The sequence below is a fragment of the Myotis myotis genome, unplaced genomic scaffold (assembly GCF_014108235.1).
Source record: "Myotis myotis isolate mMyoMyo1 unplaced genomic scaffold, mMyoMyo1.p scaffold_m19_p_12, whole genome shotgun sequence".
Taxonomy (NCBI): domain Eukaryota; kingdom Metazoa; phylum Chordata; class Mammalia; order Chiroptera; family Vespertilionidae; genus Myotis; species Myotis myotis.
The window spans coordinates 28,248,847-28,274,657 of record NW_023416316.1 but is presented as its reverse complement, the minus strand read 5'-3'; the positions used below and the strand labels follow the sequence as shown (position 1 = coordinate 28,274,657).

Genomic DNA, 25,811 nt, shown 5'->3' with positions numbered 1-25,811 from the left:
AGAAGGCTAGCCAATCCGAGGGCATGGGCTCCCCTCCATTCAGGAAGTGATGTCACGTCATAGGCCTTCAGTGCCGGAAGCGGCCGGCTGGGCGGGTGAAGAGAGTCGAAAGCTGTCTGGTTACCTAGGCAACGGCCACTCCTGTTTGTCAAGACCACCTTTACCTTTCTTCTTCTAATTTCCGTGGACCAAAGAGGTTTCTCCACCTCATTCCCCGAAGTTGACATATAAATACACTCATTATTCCAGGGTTGGTCCATTCCTATAGATCAATAGGGAGCATCATCTTTTAGCGTCTAATAAGGTTCAAACGGTGGGGCCACTCAGTACTATAGTGGCAGAATCAGGATTTGAACTCAGGCAGTCTGACTCATGAGACTGAGCTCTTCTATTCTCATGGGCCTTTGCTGTTCTGTCTTCCCGCTGAGAACCCTTGGCCCAACGCTGCCTGTAAACCACACAATTCCTTTTCCAACCCCCAGATACAAACAAGAAGAGGCACTGGGGAGGGAGGGACTACAGCTTTATTATCCAGATGTGACCTGAGGGACATCTCCTCCACAACATCCCAATCCAACCCTTCATATGGCTCCTGAAGAGAAGAAGCAGGTCTGACTCCAAGAGGTAGGGTCCTAGACATGACATTGACAAAGTGAGGAGAGGATGGGGGTTTCTAGGGGCAGGACTCTTTGGTAGATGCTGCTGGAGTTGGCCAGAGAGGAAGTGCCCTCCCTTTACAATGAGGTAGATGTAACACCAAAAGAAAACCTTTGGCTTCAAGTCCACATGGCATGTGTGTGTGTGTGGGGGGGGGAGTCCCCTCCCAGGTCTGGGTCCTAGAGTGGGCCCTCTGGAAGAATCAAGGTGGAGGGGGTGTCTCCCCCCACCCAGCAATGGGCTAGGACTCTTAATTCAAAGTGGGAGCTCTCAGGGTGAGGTGCCGGAAGGGGGCCCTGTAGGGGTTGGGGGTACAGGGTTAATTGGGCCCTGTGAAATTGGCACAGGCTGGCGGCGGGCAAAGAGGATGCCTGCCAAAGGAGTGAGGAGATGGAAGAGGGAAAATACAAGCAGGAGAGGGGATGACAGGGAAACAGAAGAAGGAAACGGAAGTTAGTGACCTGATTGCTAGAACACCACACACATACCTCTGCCACAAACCAAGGAGGACAAACCCCTTGGGTCAGTCAGAGATTTCTATGCTAATATAGATACCCTCGAACAGGTAAACAATATTTACACAGATATATAGGCCCATGACAAGGCAGATATCCCATGGTACCCATGGTAACCATAGAGAGGTCATGCCTTGACCCCCATGCCATGTAGACAGACCCTTTAACCCATGCCAATGTAGCAATCCCCTGAACCCCATATTACCCATGCAAGTTTGGATATCCCTGAATCTCATGCAAGTAGAAAAAGTCTAAAATCCCCATGCCAATGTAAATACCCCTGACCTCATGCCAGTGCAGACAGCATGCAGTACCCGTACCTGTGTAGACCACCCCGTTGATCTCTAGGGCCATGTTGATACTGCTGATACCACTGCCTGCCAGATTGAGAGGCCCATCCAGCCGCTCTTCTGTCCAGGAAAGGGCAGGGGAGTCACATTTTTGGGAATCAGACTTCAGACTTACAAGCTTCCCGCTCCATCCCTATACACACCCCCCATTTGACTTCAGCCTCACACCTGTAATCACACAGTTGTCTATTTAGGGATCTATCTGCCCCACCTCCAATGCTTATCAGGTAATAGGTCTGTCCTCCCACAGTGCAAGGCCCAAAACCCTATCAGCAACAAGCCCTTCCTCACCCCTTAGGGGAACCTTGCCATGGGGCAGAAAACTTGGGGGTGCACCAGGTTGAGGTGGGTCCATGGGCCCCATCAGCACAGCCCTCTTCTCTGGAGGCTCCTCTGGTGCTAACTTCTCCCGGGCAGGTCCCAAGGCCAGGCCCACGGGCAGTGCCAGTCGAGGGGTTGGAATTCCACTCTCTTCTGGAAGAATAGGTAATTCAGCTCCCCTGACCCAATCAAGTCAGTATCTGCATTTAGTTCTCTCCCCAGGCCTGGCACCAAGGGAGGTCAGTCACCCAAGTTCAAGCACCAAGTTCAATCCCCACTCCCATCCAGAGTCTCAGCCTAGAGGCTCTGAAACTGGAGAGCCCAAAGGGTTAATATGTTGATTTGTTGTTGTTTAGAGAGAGGGGAAGAAAAAGAGAGAGACAGAGACAGAGATGTGGAGGGGAGAGAGAGAGAGAGAGAGAGAGAGAGAGAGAGAGAGAGAGAGATCAGTTGCCTCTGTAACCCAGGTATGTGCCCTGACCGGCAATAGAACCCACCACCCTCTGGTGTACGGGAGGACACTCCAACCAACTGAGCCACATCAGCCAGGACCCAAAGGGCCAATCAATATATGTCTAAATTGGTCCAGAATGTGGAGGATCTCCTGTTCTCAGTTAAATAATCCAGGTCACAGAAGGCACAAACCACATGCAAATAGAACCCCGGGTGAACAGGTGTAAAATGGAATTGCTTTGGATAAAGGACCTTCAGTCGTGTACCACAGTAACCCCTACTCCGGGATTCCCAAAGCTTCACTGACCCCAAACCCCACGACCCCTAAGGTTAGAGTGCATCAAATCCCAGTGCCCCATCAGTCCCTACTGCCCCATACCTCAATGCCTCCCGCATCCCATAGTCCCCCTATTTTAACGTTCCCTATATCTCAGCGTACCCCTGGGTCTCGGTGACCCCTAAACCTCAGCCCCTCGCCCCTCACACCTTTCTTAATGGGGCTCGGGCTCAGCTGCGCGCAGGCGTGCGCCGGCAGCCCGGAGGCGGAGACCTGGGCGGGGCGGGGGCCGGGCGCGGGCGCTGGCAGGGCGGAGCCAGGACCTGAGGTGGGGCCCGGGGTGCCCCGAGGGGGCGGCCCGGTGGAGCCGAAGAGCGGGGCGGCGGTGTAAGCCTGACGACGGCCCTCGCGCCGATTGCTGTCGATGGCGGCCTGGAGTTCCCCGGGGGAGCTGAGCGCCCGCGTCTCGCACTCGTAGGGGTACAGATACTTCATGTACCTGGGGGCGGGCGGGACACGCGCTGGGGAAGCCGGGCCTGCGGACCGGGACCTGCGCCCGGAGCCGCCTCGCGCCCCGCCCCTCCCCGGCCCCTCCCTCCGCCCCGCCCGCCCGGCCTCACTGGGTGCGGAGAGTGAAGGCGGCGGAGGTGATGGTGGTGGGCAGGCTGAGGCCGCGCGTGACCTCCCGCCACACCTTGCGGTTGATGACTTCCACCAGGCCGCCCTTGGCCGTCACCAGGCGGAACAGCGCGTACAGGTCCAGCACCTGCTTCGCCATGATGGGCACGCGGTTCACCGGCGTCCCTGGGGGGGGGGGGGGGCGAGCAGAGTCAGGCCACGAAGATAGGACCCTGCCTACGGGCATCCTGGGGGAGGGAAGGAGGAGGCTGCCGGGGCGAGGTCGGGGTACAGGGCGGGACATCGAGAAAGGGAAGGAGGAAGGAGGGAGAGGTGGGAGGGAGGCGGTATTCTAGGCACAGCCCCTGGAGCTCCGGGAGGAGCAGGAGCGAGCCCAGGGCTGGGCAAACTTCTGTCAAGGGCCGATGTGAAACGCTCAGGCTTCGTGGGCCAAACGGTCTCTCCAGAACCACCCCGCCCTGCACTGTGGCTGAAGCAGCCGTGCAGCTGTGCCCCAATGAAACGTCATTGGCGGACGCTGCAGTTCGAATTCGCACGGCTGGAAGTGTGGTCTTTCAGGTCTTTACACTGTTTAAAAATCCAGTAACATTCTTAACTCTCAGGAGGCTAGATGTGGGCCCCAAGCTTTCGGCTGCCGACCCCTGGAGTAGACCGTAAGAAGGACTTCCTGACAGTGCCGAGCAGCCCGACGCCCCGAAGCAGCGGCCGGCGGGGGCGACGCCGAAGGGTGGTGGGTGGGGGAAGCGGCCCAGCCGCGGCTCGCCAACTCCGCAGCCCGCGCCGCCCCCGCCGGCCAGTCCTGACAAAGGGGCCTGTCTGCGCTGAGCGATGGGCCCCAGTTAATTCCTTACCGATCCCGTCCCCTTCCGCTGCCGCCTTTGGACCCGAACAATTAGCTGCGGCCTGATTAATGGGGGGAAATTATCGGTCCCGGGAGACCCCCTCCCCCTGCAGAGGGAGCGGAGGGAGGCAGGACTCGAGGGAGGGGACTTGAGGGAGGCACAGCTCTGGGCCTGGTGGGGGGAGTGATAGGGTCTGCTCTGACCACCCTACCCCAGCCCCCCAGTGGAGGGGAGACCTCAAGGAAGGGGCGCGGGTGGGGGGGGGGTACACTGGGACCACAATGACTAGGTCTCCCTGGGGAGCAAAAGGATCTGGGCCCCAATGAGGGTCCCTCCTTAGGAACGAATCCGCCAGGGGTGCTGGGCCTGGGGTGGGGGCCTGAGGGACTTTGGCCAGCTTCTGCACTGGGGAGGGGGGCTCAGTGCAGCCAGTTAATTAGCAGCTTATCAGGCCACGCTCGGAGTGAGTTAATTAGCTTTGTAGAGAGAGATAATGAGTCAGTCTTTGGACCCATGAATCTGGGGAGAAACCTAAGTGATGGACTGCCACCCACCCTGATTCCTCCTCCTCCACAGCCCCAACTCACACAGTTCTCAGCCTACCCCTTGAGAAGTCCTTCCTTCAGTCTAATCCCAGTCCTTTCTGCTGCAGAGCACCCTGGGTGTCCCCTGCCCGAAGCAAGGGAAAACTGGGGAGAGACGAGGCTGGAAGAAGGGTCAGCAAAAGAGGAAGGCGTTCCCAGCCCCCTAGTCCTGGGAAGCCCCCCTCCAATCAGGCCAGCCCCCCACCAGTTCCCCTTCCCACCTTCCCAATTGATCCCACACTCATTAACCTGCCAGTGGGCTGGCCACTAATTAATTGCTGGGTGGAGGAGGAGGGCAGGGTCAGAGGTTAAAGACGCTATTGAGGGCCCAAAGGATAGGTGCTGCCCAGCTCAGGCCTCTGCAGAGAAGACCCAGACTGGGGACTAAACCCTGAGCTCTCCCATCCTCAAACCTGGCAAATGGAGGTCTTTCCCTTATGTCACCACACTCACCCCTCTTCTGCATGAAGCTAAACAGGTCATCCAGAAATTCCTTCCTCTTGGGGTCTGCATCGAGCTCGTACAGCTGGGGAAGGACAGGTCATTTTCCAGCTCCGCTAACCTCCCTCCCCCTGGGACCCCAACCCAGGTTGAACCCTGAATAAGCGTCCCCAGCTGAAGGGGTAAGTAGGATCTGAAATGTGAACTCCCAGACATTGGGCTCTCTCTCCCTGGAGGCAGAGGCCCTCTACAGCGAGTGCCCTGGGCAGGTCAAACACCCACCTGGGGAGTAGGGGAAGAGAGGAAGCTGTGGAGGCCCGGCTTCCTCCCGGGAGTGCAGGGTGCAGGGAGGGAGTCACACTGGAGCTGTGTTCCACACTGAGGAAACTGACAGGTACACCTGAGGCCCTCATTCACTCTTGGTCATTCCTGCAAGGGCTTCTTGCCTTTCACATCTCTGCCAGGGTTGGGGATAATGACTCTAACCCATCCCTCAGGCAGGATGGATGCTCAGAAGCTCCTGGATTGAAACCAGGGCCCCCACCATCTAGTCTGATCTCCTTCCAGGGACAGTGACCTTCCCACTGCAGAAGCTGCCACAGAGGCAATGGCCCTGCACCACCCAGGACCGGTGGGGTCAGGACTTGAAAGGCCCAGGGGGTCATCCCACACATTCCCAGTTGCCTGGAGCCCCACCTCCAATATCGCTTCCCAAATACCACCCAGGAGGAGCAATCCCTAGAGTAATAGTCATTTACCCCAGAGTAAGAGTCCCTGAGTAACACCTATAGGTAACACTCCATCCCCCAATAAGAACTCAGTAAAAACCCCATTAGTAACAAACCTCAGCGATTCACCTTTAGGTCTATGCTCCCACAAGAACTGAGCCCTTAGATGGATGCCCACAAATAACATACACACTCTCCAAGTAATAACCCCCGGATTTATACCCAGGAGAAGCAGTCGCTAGAGCCATATCTCCAGAGTAACACAGTCCTGAGTAACACTCCTCTATACACTAATGCCACAGACTACTCACCACAGGTGAACATTTCTGGAAAATACTCAAGACTAACACCCTACACTGTTTAAATAAACGAGGCGTGCGGCCCAGTGGCCGCAAGTTTGACGTGCTTGCCCTACAGGTAACACCACCAGAATAGCACACCTAGAGTTACAGCCCTGCCAAATACCTTCATAGTGACAGCCTGGAGTAGTGCCTTAGAATAACATCCAGATGGGTTCACTCAAATATGGCCCTATGAGTAAGATCTTGTCCTTCCCAGCTGCACGGTGGCCCGTTGGCCACACTGCGCCTGTAGTGGCCATCACAGGCTGGAAACTGTCACCCACAGAACTCAGGCAGTGAGAGGATTTGGGTGGGGGGAATGTGACAGGGAAGAGATGAGGGGGATACCAAAAGAGTGGCAACCTCCATTCTACTTCCAAAGACAGAAGCAGGCAGCCCAATATGACCCTGTGACTCGGTGTGTGAGAAGTTAGGGTAGGATGCTGCTGACTTTAGAATGCCTAGTCCCCAGATTCCCCACCCTCAGAAGAATGCTTAAGGGCTCCTACATCCCTCCCACTTTCCCTGGTAACCTCACCAAAAGCCTCCAATCTGTTGGCCTCCATGTTTCTGGGTGTCTCCTGCACCTCTTAATATTTGCCTATGCACTTCTTTCCTTGTGTCTGAGTCTCTCCCTTCCTGTCACTATCCTTCAATCTTTCCACTGTCTCTCTCCAGGCCTTGGTCTCTGTCTTTCCATCCTGTAGAGGGCAGAGGGCAGCAGGGGTGGGTAGGCTACTAATGACCAGGCTCTGCTTTGGCTCAGAAAGGAGGAAGAGAGGAGGGCCTGACAGTGAGGGGCTCCTACCTGCTTGAACTGTTCTTCATAGGTCCACTCATGGGGATGAGGTCCAGGGGGCTGGCTGGAAGGTGAGCTGGGCCCCCGGGTTTCTGGACGACTCTCTTCAGCTGCCTCTTTCTCAGCTCCAGCTTCCTCCCCCTCCTCATCCTCTCCTGCATCCTCCTCTTTCTCAGCCCCAACCTTCCCTGAGGCCCTCTCAAGGGCCTGCAGAATCCCAGGGCCAGGCAAGGGAGGCTGTGGTGGTGGTGGGCGTGGAGGGGCCAATGGCCTCATCCCCTGGGCCAGTCTGGCTGCCTGCTGCCTCTGCAGGGCTTCCATCACAGCTTCCAGGCGCAGTCCCCCCGCTGGTGGGGGAGCTGGCACCAGGCGGGGTCCAGAAGAAAGGGCCGCCTGTGGGAGAGGGCATTATGGTTGCTGGGCCCCGCTGCCCCTGCAACCTCCAACACAAGGGGAGATGGTCATGGATTCAGGGAAGTGCAGGGAGGCCATAAGGAAAAAGACAGAAAGATAGCTTTCTCAGAGATTGACGAGAGGTAGACAGAGCAAGAGAGACAAAGCCAAAGAGACAGGAATGGGCATTGATGGAGGACAGGCAGAGACTGAGCCAGAGAGGATGACAAGGACCGAGAAACGGAGAGAGATGGGGGACAGTGAGAGAGAGCCATCTGATCAGCGAGACAGAGAGACAGAGAGGGAGAGAGAAGAATGAATATGACAAGGTGATAGAAATCAAGATGAGACAGAGAGACAAAGGTGGGAAGAGACAGAGACAGAGAGAGACCAAGATGGAGAGAGACAGAGATATCAGGCAGATTCAAGAATGGAGAGACAGAGGCCAGATTGACAGAGATACTAGGTAGAGAGACAGGGGAGGTAAGAGAAAGAGGGGAGCAAGAGATAAATATCAAAGATCTGAGTAACAGGCAGTCCAAAGAGAGAGACAGAGACAGAGAGACAATTAGGGAGACAGGGCTTGAGAGACAACGGGGAAGACCGACGCTGCAGGAGACAGAGACGGAAGAGATTAAAAAGAGAGAGGGCGAGACAGCAAATAGAGGGGACAGACAGACAGACACAGGGAAAACAGACAGACGCGGCAGAGACACAGAGAACTAGAACCAAGGAGTCGAAGCGCAGGAATAGAGGGCGGCGGGCACAGAGCCCCGGACAGGGGACGGAGAGGTCTCGACGCCTGCTCTCTGGCTCCTGGCACCCCGCGGCTGCACTCACCAGCTTGGCGCGGCCCGCTGCCCCCGGCGTCTCCACGGCTCTCCCTCTACGCCCGCCTCCGGGGCGGCCCCTGCCTCCGTTCGGTTCCCGCGCTGGGTCTCCCACTGTGCGCTCCTGCCGCCGTGCGCTCCTCTGGCCGCCTTGCGCTCACACTGCTTTGCTAGGAGAGGCCGCGGGGGCGGGACCGGAGCGGGGCAGGGCGGGCGGGCGGGGACGCCGGGAGAGGCCCCGGTGGGCTCTGCCGCTCCCAGCCCCCAACAGGTGTCTCCCACCTTCCACACGGTCAGATTCCGGGGAGGGGGCGCTGGGGAGCGGGTGGGAATCGTGCGAAAGAGAATGAGGAATCCACTGCTCTTGGACTGGGGACCAGGGTGCTCCTACACCCACACTTAGTGAGTCCCGGCATTCACACACACATCACTGTGTTCACACACCAACATACCCTTGTCAGAGTTCAGGCACACAGCTGCCGGGTTTCACATGCTGAGTTACATGGGATACCACAGGACACTACAGCGCCAATGGCTGTGCTCATGAGGGGAGCCACTCCGCAGGATGTTGGGGTGAGTGGGGCAGGCCTGGACAGAACTGAAACTTCTCCCCATGCTCTGCCCAATGCTGCAGTTTGCACAATATGTGTGTATGGTGGTGGACTCACACCTATGCATGCACACTTGGATGTCTCTACACTGATTCCACACCTGCAGCAGGTACACATACTGCATGGAGATACTGGTACACAGCCACACAGGTTTTTTATTCAGAGAGGAAGAGAGAGATAGAAACTTCAATGATGAGAATCACTGATTGGCTGCCTCCTGAACACCCCACACTGGGGATCAAGCCCGAAACCCAGGCATGTGCCCTGACCAGGAATCGAACCGTAAGCTCCTGGTTCATAGGTCCTCGATCAACCACTGAGCCAAGCCAGCCGGGCTTTGCTTTGTTTTCCTTCAGTTTTTTTTAAAGCTTTTTGGACGTTCTATTACAGACATCTTCAAGCTTATATACAAAAAGTGATGCTCATCATGCATTCAAACAGTGATCAGCATTTTGGCCATCTTCACCCATGTGTGTGACTCCCTAGTCTGTATCTCCAGACCCCTTCTGCCCACTGACTCAGGCCTACCCTATCCCCCATGATCCCCAGATGCTGTTCCTTATTTGGGGGTCCTGATGGCAGGTCGCAATTCCTGCTCTGAGCAGTGTGGACCCCATTCCTCTCCGGCACCCTCATACATATCCCAGTTTCTTCCTGTATGTAAGGGAATCACCCTACCAAAAGCAGGAGGGCTACCTGGAGGTGATGCCGTGTGAGAACAACATCTGTCTGTATGGGTGACCTGGCATGGGTGTGAAACTGCTATGTCAAACCCAAACCCAGCACAGAGGATCATCCCCTGATCTCATACCCAGAGAAGCAAGATTCCTCCCAGGGCCAAGAGTCCCCCAAGAGGCAGATATTCAGGTGTGACTTTTGTTTCCTCTCCCCTCCCCGCAACCAGTCCTCTCCTCTCGGACCCAGCTTGCCCTGCCCTGGGTCACCAGGGTGACCCTCACTCTCCCTATCTCCAGCCTCTACCTTTGTCCCCAGCCTGGATCCCACTGTGGTCCTAAGTCCTTGCTCTCTTTGGCCCACCCTTGGCCACACTGAGGCTCAGTCCTGCTCACACCTTTGGTTCACTCCAGGGTCCTCCCACTCGGATTTCAGACCTAAATGTCAGACCCTCCCCCGCCCCCCGGAAGCCTTGGTGATCCAACTCGTATTTTCTTTTTAATTTTTTTTTATTAAGTTATTACATGTGTCCTTATTCCCAATCCAACCAGTATATATTCCCAATCCTTCCCTACACAGCTTTATGTGGTGAGTTCTGGGGCAGTCAAGCCCTCTCTAAGGCTGAGCTCACAGTGTGGAGAACCACTGAATGTGCAGAGGCAGACAAGCATGGCTTGGGGGACTAGAGGGCAGAGGGTAGGGATTTTTATATATTAAAAAAAATACATAACTGTGTCCAGCCCACATTCAAGGGTAAGGGCATTAGGATTCATCTCTTAAAGGGAGAAATATAAAAATACTTACGGAGATATTTTATTTTTTAATAGATTTTTATTGATTTCAGAGAGAGGAAGGGAGAGGAAGAGATAGGAACATCAATGACGAGAATCATTGATCGGCTGTTTCTTGACCGCCCCACACTGGGGATCAAGCCTGTAATGTGCCCTGACCAGGAATTGAACCATGACCTCCTGGTTCACAGGTCAACACTCAACCACTGAACCACACTGGCCAGATTATGGAGATATTTAAAAACCACGACAGAAGGGCTTCTAATTCACAAAGATTAAGGGAAGGACTCAGAGCAGGAACTGAATTGGGAAGGCGTGGAGGAAAGAGCCAGGAAGATACCTAGAGAACATTGTAGGCAGAAGAGTAGATGCAAATATCCAATGGTGGAAGTTTGCTTGATGTGTCAAAAAGAAAGCAAAGAGGCCACTGGGCTGACCAGGGTGGCTGAGGTGAGTGGTGAGATATATGGTCAGAGGTAACATGGGCCTTGGAGTAGGTTCCTGGAGGCAGTAGAAACACTGAATGAGTGGGAAGCCGATGGAAATGTCTGAACAGAGTGGAAGGCTGAGTCGACTGTTGCGTGGTGAGCCCTCCACACAGCACGTCAGCATGAGGATCAATTAGGCCACTGCAGTAATCCATGCAAGACGACAGCTTGAACAAGGGAGGTTAGATTCTGAATGTTTCAAAGATAAAGCTGGCACGCTCTGTTGATGCCCTGAATATGAGATGTGAGAGAATAAGAGGTATTCAAGATGACTCCATGCCTTCTGGCCTGGGCAGGTGGGTAAATGGAAGTATACTTAACTGAGACAGTAAAGCCTGCAGGAGGTACAGGGTTGGGAGAAATCAGTTCATGTTGGACATTTTAAGTTTGAGATGCCAATTAGACAACCAGGTGGAGATGTTGGCAGTCAGATATATGAAGCTGATATCTGGAGCTCAGAGAAGAGGTTTGGGCTGAGACAAGAAATTAGGAGTTGATACATATATCAGTGGTTATCAACCTTCTGGCCCTTTAAATACAGTTCCTCATGTTGTGACCCAACCATAAAATTATTTTCGTTGCTACCTTATAACTGTAATGTTGCTACTGTTATGAATCGTCATGTAAATATCTGATATGCAGGATGGTCTTAGGCGACCCCTGTGAAAGGGTCGTTCGACTGCCAAAGGGGTCGCGACCCACAGGTTGAGAACCGCTGATATAGATGGTCCTCAAGGTCCATGTATATTGTTGCAAATGACAGGATTTCTTTTTTATGGCTGAATGATATTCCATTATATAGATCATATTTTTTTTTATCCATTCATCCTTGAGGGCATTATGCTGTGAAATAAATCAGAAAGACAAGTACTCTATGTTCTCACTTATATGTGGGATCTAAAAAGAACAAACTCTTAGAAACAACAGATTGGTAGATGCCAGAGGCCTGAGGTGGATGATATGGGTGAATGTGATCAAAAGGCACAAACTTCCAGTTGTAAGAGAAATAAGTCCTGGAGTTGTAATGTACAACATAGTAACTATAGTTAATACTATATTACATATTTGAACGTTGCTAAGAGTGTAGATCTTGAAAGTTCTCATTTAAAAAAAATGTAACTGTGAGGCGCTAAACTTATTGTGGTAATCATTTCACAATGTATATGTATATCACTATGTCGTACACCTTAAACCAGCGGTTCTCAACCTGTGGGTCGCGACCCCTTTGGGGGCCGAACGACCCTTTCACAGGGGTCGCCTAAGACCATCGGAAAACACATATATAATTACATATTGTTTTTGTGATTAATCATTATGCTTTAATTATGTTCAATTTGTAACAATGAAATTGGGGGTCACCACAACATGAGGAACTGTATTAAAGGGTCGCGGCATTAGGAAGGTTGAGAACCACTGCCTTAAACTAATGTTATATGTCAATTATAGCTCAATAAAACTGGGAGTGGGGAAGACATAGATGCTATTTAAAGTCTTGAAATGATTGAGAGCACAGGGGAGGGGTGTAGACAGAAGTTTGAGGATTAAGTCCTGGCAAGTCAACAGAGGTTGGACAGGTTAAGATCTAGTAAAGGAGGCAAAGGAGAAATGTACTGGAAAACAAGTGTTTTAAGAGTGATTGTGCCAAATGAAAGTTGGGAAGAAACAATTCTGGGCTTAACAGAGATGGGGAGGACCCTGGAAACCTAGTCCTAGTGGGAGGGAGGGAGGACAGGGGAGCTGGAGCAGCCCTGATAGATGTGAGGTGAGACTAGAGGCAGAGCTGGGTTATAGGGTGGGAGAAGTCCTTGAATGCTTGACTTTGCAACCCATGATCTATGGAGAGGCCCCAGCTAGGCTCTGTCATGGCCAGGATGGTGGTGGCCATGACAGATGTCAGGACGGCCATCTTGCCTGGGCCTTATATTCATTCAGAGCCACAAATTTAGACTTGATGTTGCTTACAAGTGGTTATACATGTAGTCTCCTGTATTTTTGTTCATTAGAATGTCAACTTTTTAGAATACACAATTTTTGTAATCATGTTCCTCACCATTTTCTAAGAGTGATCTGGGCCTTACCCTCAGAGCAGGGCCAGCAGGATGGGACAAGTGACGCAACCAGAGCACAAAATTTAAGAGGGCAAGTGCAGGGTCGCTGGGAGTACACTTTAGGGCACCTTTCTCACAATTCCTCAGACACCACCTGCTCTCCACCCCCAGGAGCCTCTCCATAGAAGTGAGGAATCCTGGAGAAGGCAGACTGGAGAAACTTCTGTCTGGACAAGATACCCTGGAAACCCAGAAGAAAGCAAATGGAGAATGACGAGGCTTCCTTCAGCTCAAAAGTGGGTGCACACTGCCATCTCGTGGCCATTCAGGGCAGGACTCCCAAGGCTGTTTCCAGACCTGCAATGGCAGAGGCAAGACCAAGATACACACCTCACCCAGCCCTGAATTTCTTAAACTGTCACATTCAAAACGTGTGGAGAGGATCTTATTAAACATATGGATCTCAAGGCCTCAACCCAGAATTGAACCTCTGGGGATGGGGCACAGTAATCTGCAGGGTCAGTGAGCCTCCTGGGTGATTTTGTGCACACTAAGGTATACAGCCAGTGTCTCATAAACTCAATCACACCGCATGTTTTCTTGCTGCTCAGATACACAAAGAAATGGAACTGTTCAACAGGTCTTTATTAACAGAGTCAGATGGACAGAAAATGCAGTGTCTGAAAGCTGTGATGGGTATGGGTGTGTGTGTGTGTGTGTGTGTGTGTACGCACAGAAAAGGCCTTCTCTCTAGGCCAGGGATGATCCCTTGGATCTAGGCCCACATCTTCAGGTCTTCCCATCAGGGTGGGCCGTAGGCTGAGGTCAGCCTCCCCACCATACTCCTGAGGGAAGAATGGTGGTCTTTCAGGAAGGAAGGAAGGGACCCTGACCTCAGCATTCTCCCTTCTTCTGGCTCCCCAACTGACTTGGGTGCTGAGAGGGTGGGGGACAGGCCACGAGGGGACTTGCATAGCAGGGGAACAGAGCAGGGGTAAGGCATATGGTGAGGACAGGGCGATCAAGGGAAAGCGCAATCTAGCTGCAGGTGAAGGGGACCTTCAAAGGCAACTCCTCTTCTTCCTCATCCTTTCCCCAACTGCTGCTGGGTTGAGGGGTAAAATCCAGGCAGAGTATAATACCCCACCGCCCTAACTCCAGAGCTCTGACTGGGGGTAGGGAAGTTCTAGAAAGGCCTGAGTTAATGAGTCAAGCTTGTGTTTTGTTTGAACATGACTGGACCCCCTGGTATACATGGGGATTCATGATCTAAATGTGTGTCCCATATGTTCCCATAAGTCTCTGTGTTTGGTGGTATAAGCATGTATGTCCCTACTTGTATACCAGGAACTCAGTATCCACATATGTTGTACGTCCATCTTTCCATATGGGCTCCAGCAAGTGGATGTGTGCGGGCCTGCCCGCTCCTGTCCACCCACAGGTCCTCCTTCAGGCCCGGCTACTCAGGGGTCCTGGCCGAAGAGGTAGGTAGTGAGCTCAAGTCGGAGACCCCGGGCATAGGCGCGAAGAGTGTAGAAGAGGGTGAGGAAGTCCTGGGTGCTGAAGATTGTGTCAGCCAGCGCGAAGGTCAAGGTAGATGGGATGACTCCCCGGCCATACTCCACCATCCATGTGTTTGGCCCCCACTCCACAGCCGTTGCCTCACCAGGCCCGTGCACCACTGTCTCCCCTGGGGGACAGGGAGCACCCACATGAGGAGCCTAGCCCTGCCCTTCCATTGTTGCCCCCTCCCTGGCCCATGGGCTATCTAATGGTAAGGAGAGTTTAAGGAAAGGAAAAAGTCTGACCTCACTGGCCAAGTCCTCTATCTGGAGGGGTAAGAGGCCAAGATGGCGACTCCTAAATTTTCCTGTGGCATCACCTGGCTCATGTCCTTTCTTGAAGGAAGCCGAGGAGGAGCACCTACTGACTATGGGCCATTGTACAGGAGTCATTCCCAAGCCTCTGTCACGTCAAGCAGAAATGTAGCTAAATTTGGGCCAGTTAGGTACAGAGGGGTGGTTATAAGATTTGTGAGGCCTTCTGAGAAATGTAACTGTTCAATGACAACGCCTGCTGTGCTTTAACACAACCTCAAACTTAGTTGGAAATCCAAATCTCTACTTTTTATGTAAAATATTTCACTATATAAAAAAAGGAAGACAGCTCTGGCCAGTGTGGCTCAGTTGGTTGGAGCGCCGTCCTGTACACCAAAAGGTCGTGGGTTCGATCCCAAGTTGGGGTGGGTATGGGGGGCAGTCAATGGATGTTTCTCTCTCTTTCCCTTCCTCTCTCTCTAAAATCAATAAAAACATATCCTCGGCTGAGGATTTTTTAAAAAAAGGAAGACAACTGTCTGCCTTGCTTTTGGAGATATGAAAACATTTCTGATTACCCAACTGTTTCCCCAACAATTGCTGGAATATGGATGAGAAAAAGAGTGTCTTAGCAGATAAAAATCAGACAACATTTAACAGGAGACTCTTTTTCCTTTTGACAGAGGAAAGCAACTGGGGCCCTCAGTCCTGCCTCAACTAACTACCTGTGGCTTATCCAGAGGATGGGGGACAGGGGAGAGGGTCCCTCAATGCACCCCTTTCCCACGCCATGGCTCCCTCCCCCACCTATGAGCATACCACAGCGAAGGAAGCCACTTCTCTGACAGGACCTCCCTACCCACCTGGGTAGAAGACCTCGCTTTTGGTAGTGCCCTCTCTCCACTGGTGGAAGGTGCCAGAGATGATGGTGTCCGAGATCTCAGCCCAGTAGCGTCCTGCGGGACAATCAGATGGACACCGCAAATCAGAGTACCCGCCGGTCAAACAGAAAGGAGGGCATGGGCCCTTGGACACCCCCAGCCTCCCAGTCCGGCCCGCCGCCAGCACTGACCGGAGTGGCCGCTGGAGCCGAGGGCGGTGCCGAACAGCAGCACGTACTCGGACAGCGAGGCGTGCAGAAGGCACATGGCGCCCATCCAGCCGCCCGCGTTCACGAACACCCACTGCAGTTCCTCGTCCGGCAGCACGTGGCCTGGGTGCAGCCGCCGCAGCTCCACGATGAGCCGAGAGAAGGCCAGCTCGTGGTCCAAGCCTGGCGGGGGCAGAAGAGTCGCACGGTTAGAGCCAGCTCCGGTGCCGAGCTAGGAAACGAAGCCCCCGGGGCCCCCGGCTCGGACCCGGCCCGCCCAGCCCTCCGTCCGTCCGCCCGCCCGCTCGCCCGCTCACCCGCGTACTGCCGCGCCAGCTGCGCGATCTCTTCGTGCTGGAAGACGAAACTCTGCGTGCCCAGCCACAGCCAGACCGCCTGGGCCAGCACCGCCGCGGCGGCCAGGAGCAGCGCGGCCCACACCCACCGCCGGCCCACGGCCCACTGCATCCCTGCGGGCAGCGCACGCCACTCAGCGCAGAAGCCAGCGGGGCCGGAGGCTACGCTGCCCACTGCCCGGACCCGATCCCCCGCCACCGCCGTGGTCCGGCTCTCCCCGGCCAATCGGAACTACCCGGGCACCCGGGCCCCGCCCCTCGGGCTGTACCACCTTCTCACGGGGGAGCGGGGAGCACCGTGGGGAGGGGGGCGGCGCCGCGGGCACAGGGTAATCGGGGCGAAACCGGGCCCGCCCAGCTGCCCGCAGGAGCCCCTCCGGGTAGAGTCTCTCGGAGCGCCGCCCCACGTGGGGTAGGGGTGGGAGCGGGGAGACCCACAAAGGGCGCTCCCCTGGACTCACTGGCGAGTGACACAGGCCAGCCCGGAAGCGAGAGCCTTCCGGGACCCTAGTGCCTAAGGCCCGCCTCTGCGAGCGCGGAGGGCGGGAGGGCTCTTCGGCCTGGGGACGCCATGGGAGACTTTCTGGAGGCGGCGACACCTGAGCAGTGACTTTAAGAAAGACGAGGAGGGCCCGGCCGGCCTGGCTCAGTAGCTGAGTGTCCACCTATGAACTGGGAGGTCACGGTTCCGTTCCAGGTCGCCCGGGTTGCAGCCAATCAATGATTCTCTCTCATTATTGATGTTTCTATCTCTCCCTCTCCCTTCCCCTCTGAAATCAATTTAAAAAAATGATATATAATATATATATTATATATAATTTTTTTTTTTAAAAGAGAGAGCCCTGGCTGGTTTGGCTCAGTGGATAGAGCGTCAGCCTGCGGACTGAAGGGTCCCAGGTTTGATTCTGGTGAAGAGCACGTGCCTAGGTTGCGGGCTTGATCCCCAGTGGGGGACGTACAGGAGGCAGCCAATCAATGATGTTCTCTCATCATTGATGTTTCTATCTCTCTTTCCCTCTCCCTTCCTCTCTGAAATCAATAAAGATTATATATATATATTTAAAGCCAAACTACTAAAAAAAGAGAGAGAGAGATGGGGAGGGCATTCCAGCCAGTGAGACCTACTCCAAGAGCAAAGGCAACCAGGAGAGAAACAGCCTGGGTCTTCAGGGGCCTACAATGAATTCTTCTGAAGCACAAAATGTGAGAGGAGTCCCTGTAAACCAACAACGGTTATGGTAGGGGAGTGATAAAACAGAAGAGAAACAAAAGAGAGAAAAGAGGCAGCATTGTGCAGTGTCAAGAAAAAGAACTCTGGACCCGATTGACTGGATTAAAAGCCTGGCTCCTGCCACCTGCTAATTGTGTGATGTTGGGCAAGTTACTTAAGCTCTTGTGACTTAGTTCTCCCGTCCGTAAAATGGGATGAATAAAAGGTACCTACCACATAGTACATACCTTCATTGTGATGAATATTAAGTGAGTTAATATTTTTAAAGCAATTAGTATCTGGCATGTGGTGCCATATGTGTTAGTTATATAAATAAAACAAAGGAGGGGAGAACTGGAGGAGCATGGCCTCAGACATGAGAGTAATGAAATGAAGGGTTAACACAGTCAAATATAATTGAGTATTCCATCCAAAAGAATGATGGGAAATGGTCAGCTTTCTCAGTAGGGTATGCAGCCAGGTTACATCCCATAGTCTACTCTGTAATCGGATAAGGCCATGTGATTATGTTCTGGCTAATGAAGTATAAGCAGAAATGATGTATGCCACTTCCAGTTCTGGCACCTAAGATCTGTGAAATTTCTTACATTCTCTCTCTTCCCTGACCTATTTTCATATATTGAATTAAGTGGTTAGTGGAGAATTCTGAATGCTGCATGGGATAGAGCTCTTCCCCCCCCCCCCCCCCATAATGGACTATGGGCTAAGCCACTGAGCTTGGGTATTGTTTGTTATAGCAACTAAGATTACTTATCCTGACTAATACAGGGCAAAAGACATGCTACAGTGTACTGTGCAGGTAAGGGTAGAGGCTGGGAAGTTGGACTATTTTTTGAGAAACTTGTACAACAAGGGAAAGGTAATGAAGTGATTATCTAGAGGAGAATGCAGAATTGAGGAAACTTTTTTTTTAATTGGCCCTAGCTTCTGTGATACTTCTGAGCTGACCATTCTCTAAGAACCTCAAATAACAAGGACTAGCCCCAAAATCTGGCCTCTGCCCCCCTGTTCTACATAGAGCCTTCTGAGACTGTCTAGGTCTGCAGCTCCCCTACCTGGCCTTTCAGAAAGCTTTTCCTGCACACAATATTTAAAAAAAAACAAACCCATTTGTCCTTTGGCCTTGAAGGGGCTCAGAACAGGACTCCCCAAAGTATGTCACTTTGATACGTGAATTATTATGAACTGAAGGTAATAAAGACCCTGTGGGCTCACGAAAAACTATTACCTCTTCTTTAAAGAATTTGAATTTGGGCCTTGCTCATAATAAGAGTTATTATCAGAAATAACTTTTCATGACCTATTTATATGGCAGGGCAAACATCTAATTACTGAACATCTGCTCTTTCCTGCAATGGCCTTCCTCCCCTCTGAAGCCCCAAGGTGCCTTACCTCATCCTCAGCTCAGAATGCCATATATACCTCATTTTCATTTTCTGTCTCTGAACCTCTCATGGATGTGGAGTCTCTGACTCTCTCATGTAATATGCACATATGCAATTAAATTCCATTGTTTTCTCTTGTTAAACTATCTCTTATTAAGCCAGCTTGAAGAACCTAGAAGAGTAGAGGAAAGTTTCTTCCACCCCATAGCCTTAAGAGGGTCTAAGGAAGGGCATTAAGTGGTCAGGGGCCACACACACCTTCCCTAAATATCATAGAAAAGATCACACCTCTGGAATCTTAAAGGGAAGGGGCTGGATGGGCCCCATCTCAGCCATTCTCCACATCCCCCAAACCTGACCTCGGGGAGACAGAGAAAGGAGAGGTTTGGTGATAGTCCTGAACAGATGTTTCTGAAGGGGTCAGGAGTTAGTTGGCATGATCCTGGGAGTGGCACTGAAGCACTGTGTTCTTGAGAAAATGGGGCTGCCTCTGAAATCCAGTCACGAAAACAGCAAAGACACCTGAGAGAGTAGAAAAGCAGATCTTCTATCCCTTCCCGCCCAACCAGGGGTAGCCAGTGGGACAGGTACTCCCCACCCTCATTTTTCAGCTCCCTGCTTCCTGCCCCCTCCCTGGTGGCCTCTTCAGATTTCAGTCAGAGGCCCCTGGGTCAGAGATTAGGTAGATGACCAATGACCCAGTTTTTGTGTCTGAGCTGCAAAACATCTGGCTTGCCCTGGTTTGGCTTGGGGGAAGGGGCCTTCCTGCTACTGCCCAGGTTCTAGTTCACTATTTTTCTATCTTGAGTATTACCTAAGTCTCAGAGGCATTTTAGAGCAGTGGGAAGAGACTGGAAATTTAAGTTCAAATCCTAAGTTGGCCACTTGTGCCCTGGGTGACCTTGAAGCCTCTCTTTTCCACTATGAAATGGGAAAAAATGTTCAGCCAATATTTAGATGTCTTTTTTGGTGTCACCCTTGTGCACCAAAAGGTTGCTGGCTCAGTTCCCCTCAGGGCACATGCCTGTTAGAGGGAGTGCGGGAGGCAACGAAATTGATGCTGCACTCTCACATCGATGTTTCTCTCTCTTCCTCTTCCTTTCTTTTTCTCTAAAAATCAATAAAAATATTTATTAAAAAAAGAAAAGTGCCAGTGAGGAATTAATTTGAATTTTATTCTAATGTTAACCAATTGGTTTGATTCAGGGAAAAGTTGGAGAAGGGAAGGGGTGTGTAAACCTCTCGATCCCACCCAGATGGTGGCTAGAGTTACTGATAGTCCTGTCTTTCTCACATGTTCAGATTTCTTATGGCCCTCTTACCTCACCCACTTCTTTTGCTTTTGATGTGTGCATATAAGAGAGAGAGAGAGAGAGAGAGAGAGAGAGAGAGAGAGAGAGAGAGAGAGAGAGGGTTATGTCAACAAAAGAATGTCTAAACCTTTAGAAAAGTTTTGTAAGAGTTTATTTGAGCCAAATAAACTCTTTTGAGGAAGTGCCTGCAAGTAAAGTCTAAATGGGTTGAGAAAATGCTCAACAGAATGGCAGTTTTGCTGTTCCTTTTAAGCATTTAGAATCAAAGGAGAAATGTAAAGAAGCTACATTAAATCTATTGGTGGTAGATTAAGGAGGCAGGAGAGCCCTGGCCGGCTTGGCTCAGTGCATAAAGCATCAGCCTGCGGATTGAAGGGTCCCAGGTTCAGTTCTGGCCAAGGGCACGTGCCTGGGTTGCGGGCTTGATCTTCAGTGGGGGGTGTGCAGGAGGCAGCCAATCAATGATTCTCTTTCATCATTGATGTTTCTATCTCTCCTTCTCCCTTCTTCTCTGAAATCAATAAAGAAATATATTTAAAAAAAAAAAAAAAAGGAGGCAGGAGAAAACAAAGCAGGGACATCTCCAGCAAAATGGAGAAACACATACTTCTTGTACATTGGTGGGTACAGTATAGCTAATAATTAACATTCACTGTACCTAGGAACAAGATAACAAGGAGGGGTCTGATGGTCTTGTGTTCTGGGGCCTGTGCTGTCCTAGATGCGTAAGGACAATGAACAGAGCTCACGGAAGGTAAAGGTTGAGCTTTAGCTGTAGGTCTGGGCCATGACTACCCGCTAGAAACTGCCCAGTTATGAACTTGTGATCAGACCATCCTGTGTCGTTACTTTCAGTCCCTGACCTTGTCAGGCCTGCCATGTGCTCCTTCCACCTGGAACTTGCCAGGCTTATTGCAGAGCCCCCTTTTCATTCACAGTTACTTAGTCCTATTTCCCAAACCTGCTTCTGCTGACTGGTGGGGATGAGTATAGCGTAGCACACACTCCTCCAGGTAATACTTGAGGCCAGGGTTCAGCTGAAGCAGATCACCAACCTCCCCCTTCCCCTCCAAGTTTGCCTCTCCTCCCCACCACAGCCACTGAGCAGGTAGGTGAGGTGATTGTGGATCAGGGTTATACCTTTACTTTGCCCTAGAATGTAAGCTCCAGGAGGGCAGAGGCCATGCCCGACTTGTGCACACAGGGGCATCCTTTGCATCGCACGCAGCCTGGGTGCCTGGCACAGGGTAGATACTCAGTAAATATTTGCTGAATGAATGACCAAACGAATGGCTGTAAGCAGTAAAGAAATCTTGGAAGCGTCTGGAACCGAGGGATTGGCAGTAAGCAGCTTTCATAGAGATTTTTTTCCAGGGCACTGACTTTGGCCACGGAATGATCAAAGTCGCCCCCTATGGCGCTGGGTCGTCCTGAGCCCCGCCCCTCGGTGGCCGGTCGGCCCCTCTGACAGTCACGTGCTGGCGACTGGCCAATCATCGGGGGCGAGGCGGGGCTGGATTGACCGAGGTGGGTGAAAGGCAGCCGGGCAGACGCGGCAGAAGGTCCCCCACGTTGGCCTCATGTCGCGCAGCGGAGCGGGTCCTGGAGCGGATCCCGAGCGGCGCCAGCAGGCGTCAGAGGCGGACGCCACCGCCCCGTTCCTGGCGAGCGGTAACTTTAGGGCGGCAGGGACGCGCTGGAACGCGGGGCCAAGCCCTCTCCTTCCTTAGGACCTTGTGGTCCGTACCCCCAGGTGGGCGCGCCCACCCACCCGGTCAGGCCCGAGCGGTGAAGAGACACACCCTTGTTGGATTGCCAGCTAATTTGCACCGGGAACGCCCAAGCCCGGTCCTTTAGTTCCTGAGCCAGACGGGGCCAAGGAGGTGCCTCCGACCGAGCTGGGGCCTGCTGGTGGGTGAGATCCATTGGAGAAGTGGACAGAGAACTTTGCCGACTGATCTTGACTCTTTGCCCCCAGAGCATCAGCATATCCGCTACAACCCGCTGCAGGATGAGTGGGTGCTGGTGTCAGCTCACCGCATGAAGCGACCCTGGCAGGGGCAGGTAGAGCCCTCGCTTCTGGAGACAGTGCCCCGCCATGACCCCCGCAATCCTCTGTGTCCGGGGGCCACACGGGCCAATGGGGAGGTAAGCCTTTGGCACCTACCTCTGCAGGCTGGGCCAGGGGAAGTGCTCCCACCTAGAGCTGGCCCTCACCCAGAGGGTAGTGGACTTCCTTCTGGGTCATATCTCATCAAGTCTTTTTGAGTGGCCCTTCCCACCTTCTTGTACCCTGTCCAGCCACTGAAGCCCACCGGATGACTGGTGGTATGGGCAGTGACTACTTCTAGCCCACCCTTGTCTGCAGGTGAATCCCCACTATGATGGCACCTTCCTGTTTGACAATGACTTCCCAGCTCTGCAGCCCGATGCCCCCAGTCCAGGTAACGTGGCTCTACTGCTTTTGGGAGGAAAGGAGGCTGGACCTTTTGTGGCGACTTCTGTTGCAGAGAGTGATACCCTTTTATCTCAGGACCCAGTGATCACCCTCTTTTTCAAGCAAAGGCTGCTCGAGGTGTCTGGTAACTATGGATTTCCTCTCTTACAACCTTCAACCCATGTCCTAGACCGAGCGCTTGGACCCTGCCCCTAGCACATCCAAGACCCATATTTCTGTCGTTCCTCCCTCCCGCACTACACAGTAAGGTCTTGTGCTTCCACCCCTGGTCTGATGTGACACTGCCACTCATGTCAATCCCTGAGATCCGGACTGTCATCGATGTGTGGGCCTCAGTCACAGAGGATCTGGGTGCCCAGTACCCTTGGGTACAGGTCTGTGAGGTTACCCTCTCCCCTAGATGAGCAGGGAGGGGGAGGGGGCGATGCAGCTTTGGTTCTGGGAATTGGCATTCCTGTTTCCACAGGGTGTGGTGTGGAAGGGTTGACTTGGTGTCTTTTTGGCTACTAAAACTCCCTAACCCCCTCACCCCCCTACTTGATAGATCTTTGAAAACAAAGGAGCCATGATGGGCTGTTCCAACCCTCACCCCCACTGCCAGGTAGGTGTGTCAGGGGCTCCAGTACATTTCTAGGCTGGGTCTAAGCCAGCACCATGGGAGGGGAACTGAAGTAAGAGATGGGACAGAGGGAATATGCTAGTGATGGGGAGGATTAGGGATGAAGGACCTTCCTTTTTTTCTCTCTTCTACTCTTTGACAGGTGTGGGCCAGCAGTTTCCTGCCAGATATTGCCCAGCGTGAGGAGAGATCTCAGCAAGCCTATCAGAGTCAGCATGGAGAGCCTCTGTTAATGGAATACGGCCGCCAGGAGCTGCTCAGGAAGGTGGGAGAAAGCTAGGCCCTGTCCCCAAGGAGTCTCTAACCTCACACCTCGAAAGAGACAGGTGTGTGAAGGAGAAGGGTCGAAGGAAAATAGAAAGAGAGACTTGTCAGGAGGCCGTAGCAGTAATCTACAGGAAAGGTGATGGTGACTTAGACTAGGTGATAATGGTGACGGTGGTGAGAAGCCATAAGACTCTGGGTACATTTTTTTCTTCTGCTTCCCTTGCCTGTTTGTTGACCACCAACACCCGCCTCGATGACCTCATCTCTATTTGGTTTGCTCAGGAACGTCTGGTCCTAACCAGTGAGCACTGGTTAGTGCTGGTCCCCTTCTGGGCAGTGTGGCCCTTCCAAACACTGCTGCTCCCCCGCCGGCATGTGCGGCGGCTGCCCGAGCTGACCCCCGCCGAGCGTGATGGTGAGCCTCCTCGCTGGGATGTGGGGGCCAGGCTCTGGATGGGGGTTGCTCTGGTAGGGCCGACATCCAGGCCCCAGGCTGAGAGTCAGGCTTTGATTCCAGATCTAGCCCTCATCATGAAGAAGCTCTTGACCAAGTACGACAACCTATTTGAGACATCTTTTCCCTACTCCATGGGCTGGCACGGTGAGGCTTTTTGAGCACCCATATCTAGCCCTAACATCATTTGTGGGCTCCCACAGCCCAGCCTGGTGGACTGCAGCCCCTAGCAGGCCTTTGAACTCTTGCTGCGGGAAATGTCCGGAGCAGGGCTGCTCGGCCTGAGGGTGGAGCAGGGACTTGGTGAAAATAGGTTCCAGTGTGCTTTCCAATGCCTGGTCTGCTCTCTGGCAGAGAATGCTGGGAAATATAGTTTTTAAGGGGTGGGGGTGGGGGGGTCAGAGCTAGGCTGTACAACTAAGAAAGGGCCGTTTCTACCATCTCTGCCTTCTTCCTCTCAGGGGCTCCCACAGGATCAGAGGCCGGAGCCAACTGGGACCACTGGCAGCTGCATGCTCATTACTACCCTCCACTCCTGCGCTCTGCCACTGTTCGGAAATTCATGGTTGGCTACGAAATGCTTGCCCAGGCTCAGAGGGACCTCACTCCTGAGCAGGTCAAGACTCGGAGCATCCTAGGTCCCCTTTTCTCTCCCATTTCCTCAAAAGATCCCAGCAATCAGGACCTCGAGAATCCCTATAACTCTGGCATTCCAAAGGCCGCAGGAGCTGCTCAACTCCTTCATCCTCTGGCTATTCCAGCAGTCCTTATCACCAGCCTCCTGGTCCTAAAAGCCCTCCTTCAGTGTCTCTTAGGCACTCAAAGCTCCATACCACCATTCTGGGCAGCTCTTACCCTCCCTCTTCCCCTTTCAGGCTGCGGAGAGACTGAGGGCACTTCCTGAAGTTCATTACCGCCTGAGACAGAAGGACAGGGAGACAGCAGCCATCGCCTGACCACGCTGACCCCAAGGCTTTCTGCCTGAGAGAACCAGAGCCTATGGTTTGGGCAGATGTGGGATCAATAAAACTGTACTTCTCAAGCTTTAATCACATATTCTAATGCCAGAGGAGTGTGAACTCTAACCCTCGGGAGTCTGGGTTAAAGGCTGAAGGCACAGCTTCAACCACAACTTTTCTTTGTCTACAGATGTGCAAAAACTTAAGGATAAAAATCTTCTCTAAATCTCTGAACAAAATTAGCACTCAGTATTATGTCTTGTTTATGGATTCTCTTAACTCCTGGAGTAACGAAAGCATCCCAATTTAAGAAAACGATGAAAACTCCTGTGTGCTTGTCTGTGGTGAGGCTTTGGAGAAGGCCAGAGGCCCCCTCACCACCACGCCTAGGGTGTCAGCTCACCAAGCCTGGGCCTGGATGTTTGGTGGGGAGCGGGGGAGCAGGATCCTGGTCCCAGTGGTCAGTGGCCAGACCATGGGCTACTGGCCAGAACCCTGGCTTTGTGAGTGGCTGTAGCTTGGCTCTGCTCCAGCCCACAGGGGCTAAAGGGGCGGGTAGGGAGCGTGTACGTGGCTTTGTAGCCTTGGCTTCTCCAGACTTCCACGTGCAGCATGTATGTGCAGGCTCTACACACCTCTGTGGTCCCTGTGCCTCATCACTGCACAGGTGAATAAACAGCTATGGCAGGAAAGGGGCGGTTAAAATTAGGAGCCCCAGGGCCTGGAAGGATGGGGTGGTCTTTGGAGTCTACCCCCACCCTTCCGGACCTGTTTCCTTGGGAAAACCCTTACTGTGTGGGAACAATCGGCCATGCAACCCAGGAGACTGGATGCCCCCTAGTGTCCTTCAAACTTTTAGGTGAGGACAGGGCTTGCGAACAATGCAAGGATGGCCAGAATGCTCTGTTTCCATTCTTCTCTGGGAGGGAAATCACGCCAAGGCCAGGCAGCGGTGACCTGGCCCAGGAGAACCTTGGCTGCCTGCCTTCCGGTCCAAGGTTCTCTCTTGAGACCCTGAGGCGAAGGGTCTGGCACTTGGAGTGTTGCCCTGGTCTGGAAGGAGCTCAGACAGACATGGG

At 52.9% G+C, this 25,811-nt stretch overlaps 3 protein-coding genes across 7 annotated transcripts; 1 reads left to right on the top strand and 2 right to left on the bottom strand.

Moving 5' to 3' along the window:
• Positions 1 to 902: 902 nt before the first annotated feature.
• On the bottom strand, positions 903 to 7,268 carry ARID3C (AT-rich interaction domain 3C). Of its 2 annotated transcripts, XM_036329104.1 has the most exons (7): positions 6,957 to 7,268; positions 5,092 to 5,164; positions 3,194 to 3,377; positions 2,783 to 3,072; positions 1,814 to 1,996; positions 1,493 to 1,582; positions 903 to 1,028 (listed from the first exon to the last, which is right to left on the bottom strand). In XM_036329104.1, the coding sequence occupies exons 1-7, from the start codon at positions 7,266 to 7,268 to the stop codon at positions 928 to 930; spliced, it is 1,233 nt and encodes a 410-aa protein (XP_036184997.1). In that variant the 3' UTR covers positions 903 to 927. The 2 variants fall into 2 exon arrangements, with proteins under 2 accessions (XP_036184997.1, XP_036184998.1); XM_036329105.1 differs by lacking the exon at positions 1,814 to 1,996.
• Positions 7,269 to 12,096: 4,828 nt separating this feature from the next.
• On the bottom strand, positions 12,097 to 16,288 carry SIGMAR1 (sigma non-opioid intracellular receptor 1). Of its 3 annotated transcripts, none has more exons than XM_036330516.1 (4): positions 16,008 to 16,288; positions 15,673 to 15,873; positions 15,464 to 15,556; positions 12,097 to 13,140 (listed from the first exon to the last, which is right to left on the bottom strand). In XM_036330516.1, the coding sequence occupies exons 1-4, from the start codon at positions 16,156 to 16,158 to the stop codon at positions 13,109 to 13,111; spliced, it is 477 nt and encodes a 158-aa protein (XP_036186409.1). In that variant the 5' UTR covers positions 16,159 to 16,288; the 3' UTR covers positions 12,097 to 13,108. The 3 variants fall into 3 exon arrangements, with proteins under 3 accessions (XP_036186409.1, XP_036186410.1, XP_036186408.1); XM_036330517.1 differs by lacking the exon at positions 12,097 to 13,140 and adding an exon at positions 13,408 to 13,628 and having other exon boundaries at positions 16,008 to 16,287; XM_036330515.1 differs by lacking the exon at positions 12,097 to 13,140 and adding an exon at positions 13,408 to 14,473 and having other exon boundaries at positions 16,008 to 16,286.
• A 5,200-nt stretch (positions 16,289 to 21,488) lies between these two features.
• Positions 21,489 to 24,974, top strand: GALT (galactose-1-phosphate uridylyltransferase). Of its 2 annotated transcripts, none has more exons than XM_036330512.1 (11): positions 21,489 to 21,646; positions 21,954 to 22,123; positions 22,344 to 22,419; positions 22,509 to 22,557; positions 22,678 to 22,807; positions 22,978 to 23,034; positions 23,195 to 23,317; positions 23,602 to 23,734; positions 23,837 to 23,920; positions 24,235 to 24,389; positions 24,649 to 24,974. In XM_036330512.1, the coding sequence occupies exons 1-11, from the start codon at positions 21,556 to 21,558 to the stop codon at positions 24,727 to 24,729; spliced, it is 1,149 nt and encodes a 382-aa protein (XP_036186405.1). In that variant the 5' UTR covers positions 21,489 to 21,555; the 3' UTR covers positions 24,730 to 24,974. The 2 variants fall into 2 exon arrangements, with proteins under 2 accessions (XP_036186405.1, XP_036186406.1); XM_036330513.1 differs by lacking the exon at positions 21,489 to 21,646 and adding an exon at positions 21,653 to 21,858.
• Positions 24,975 to 25,811: the final 837 nt, after the last annotated feature.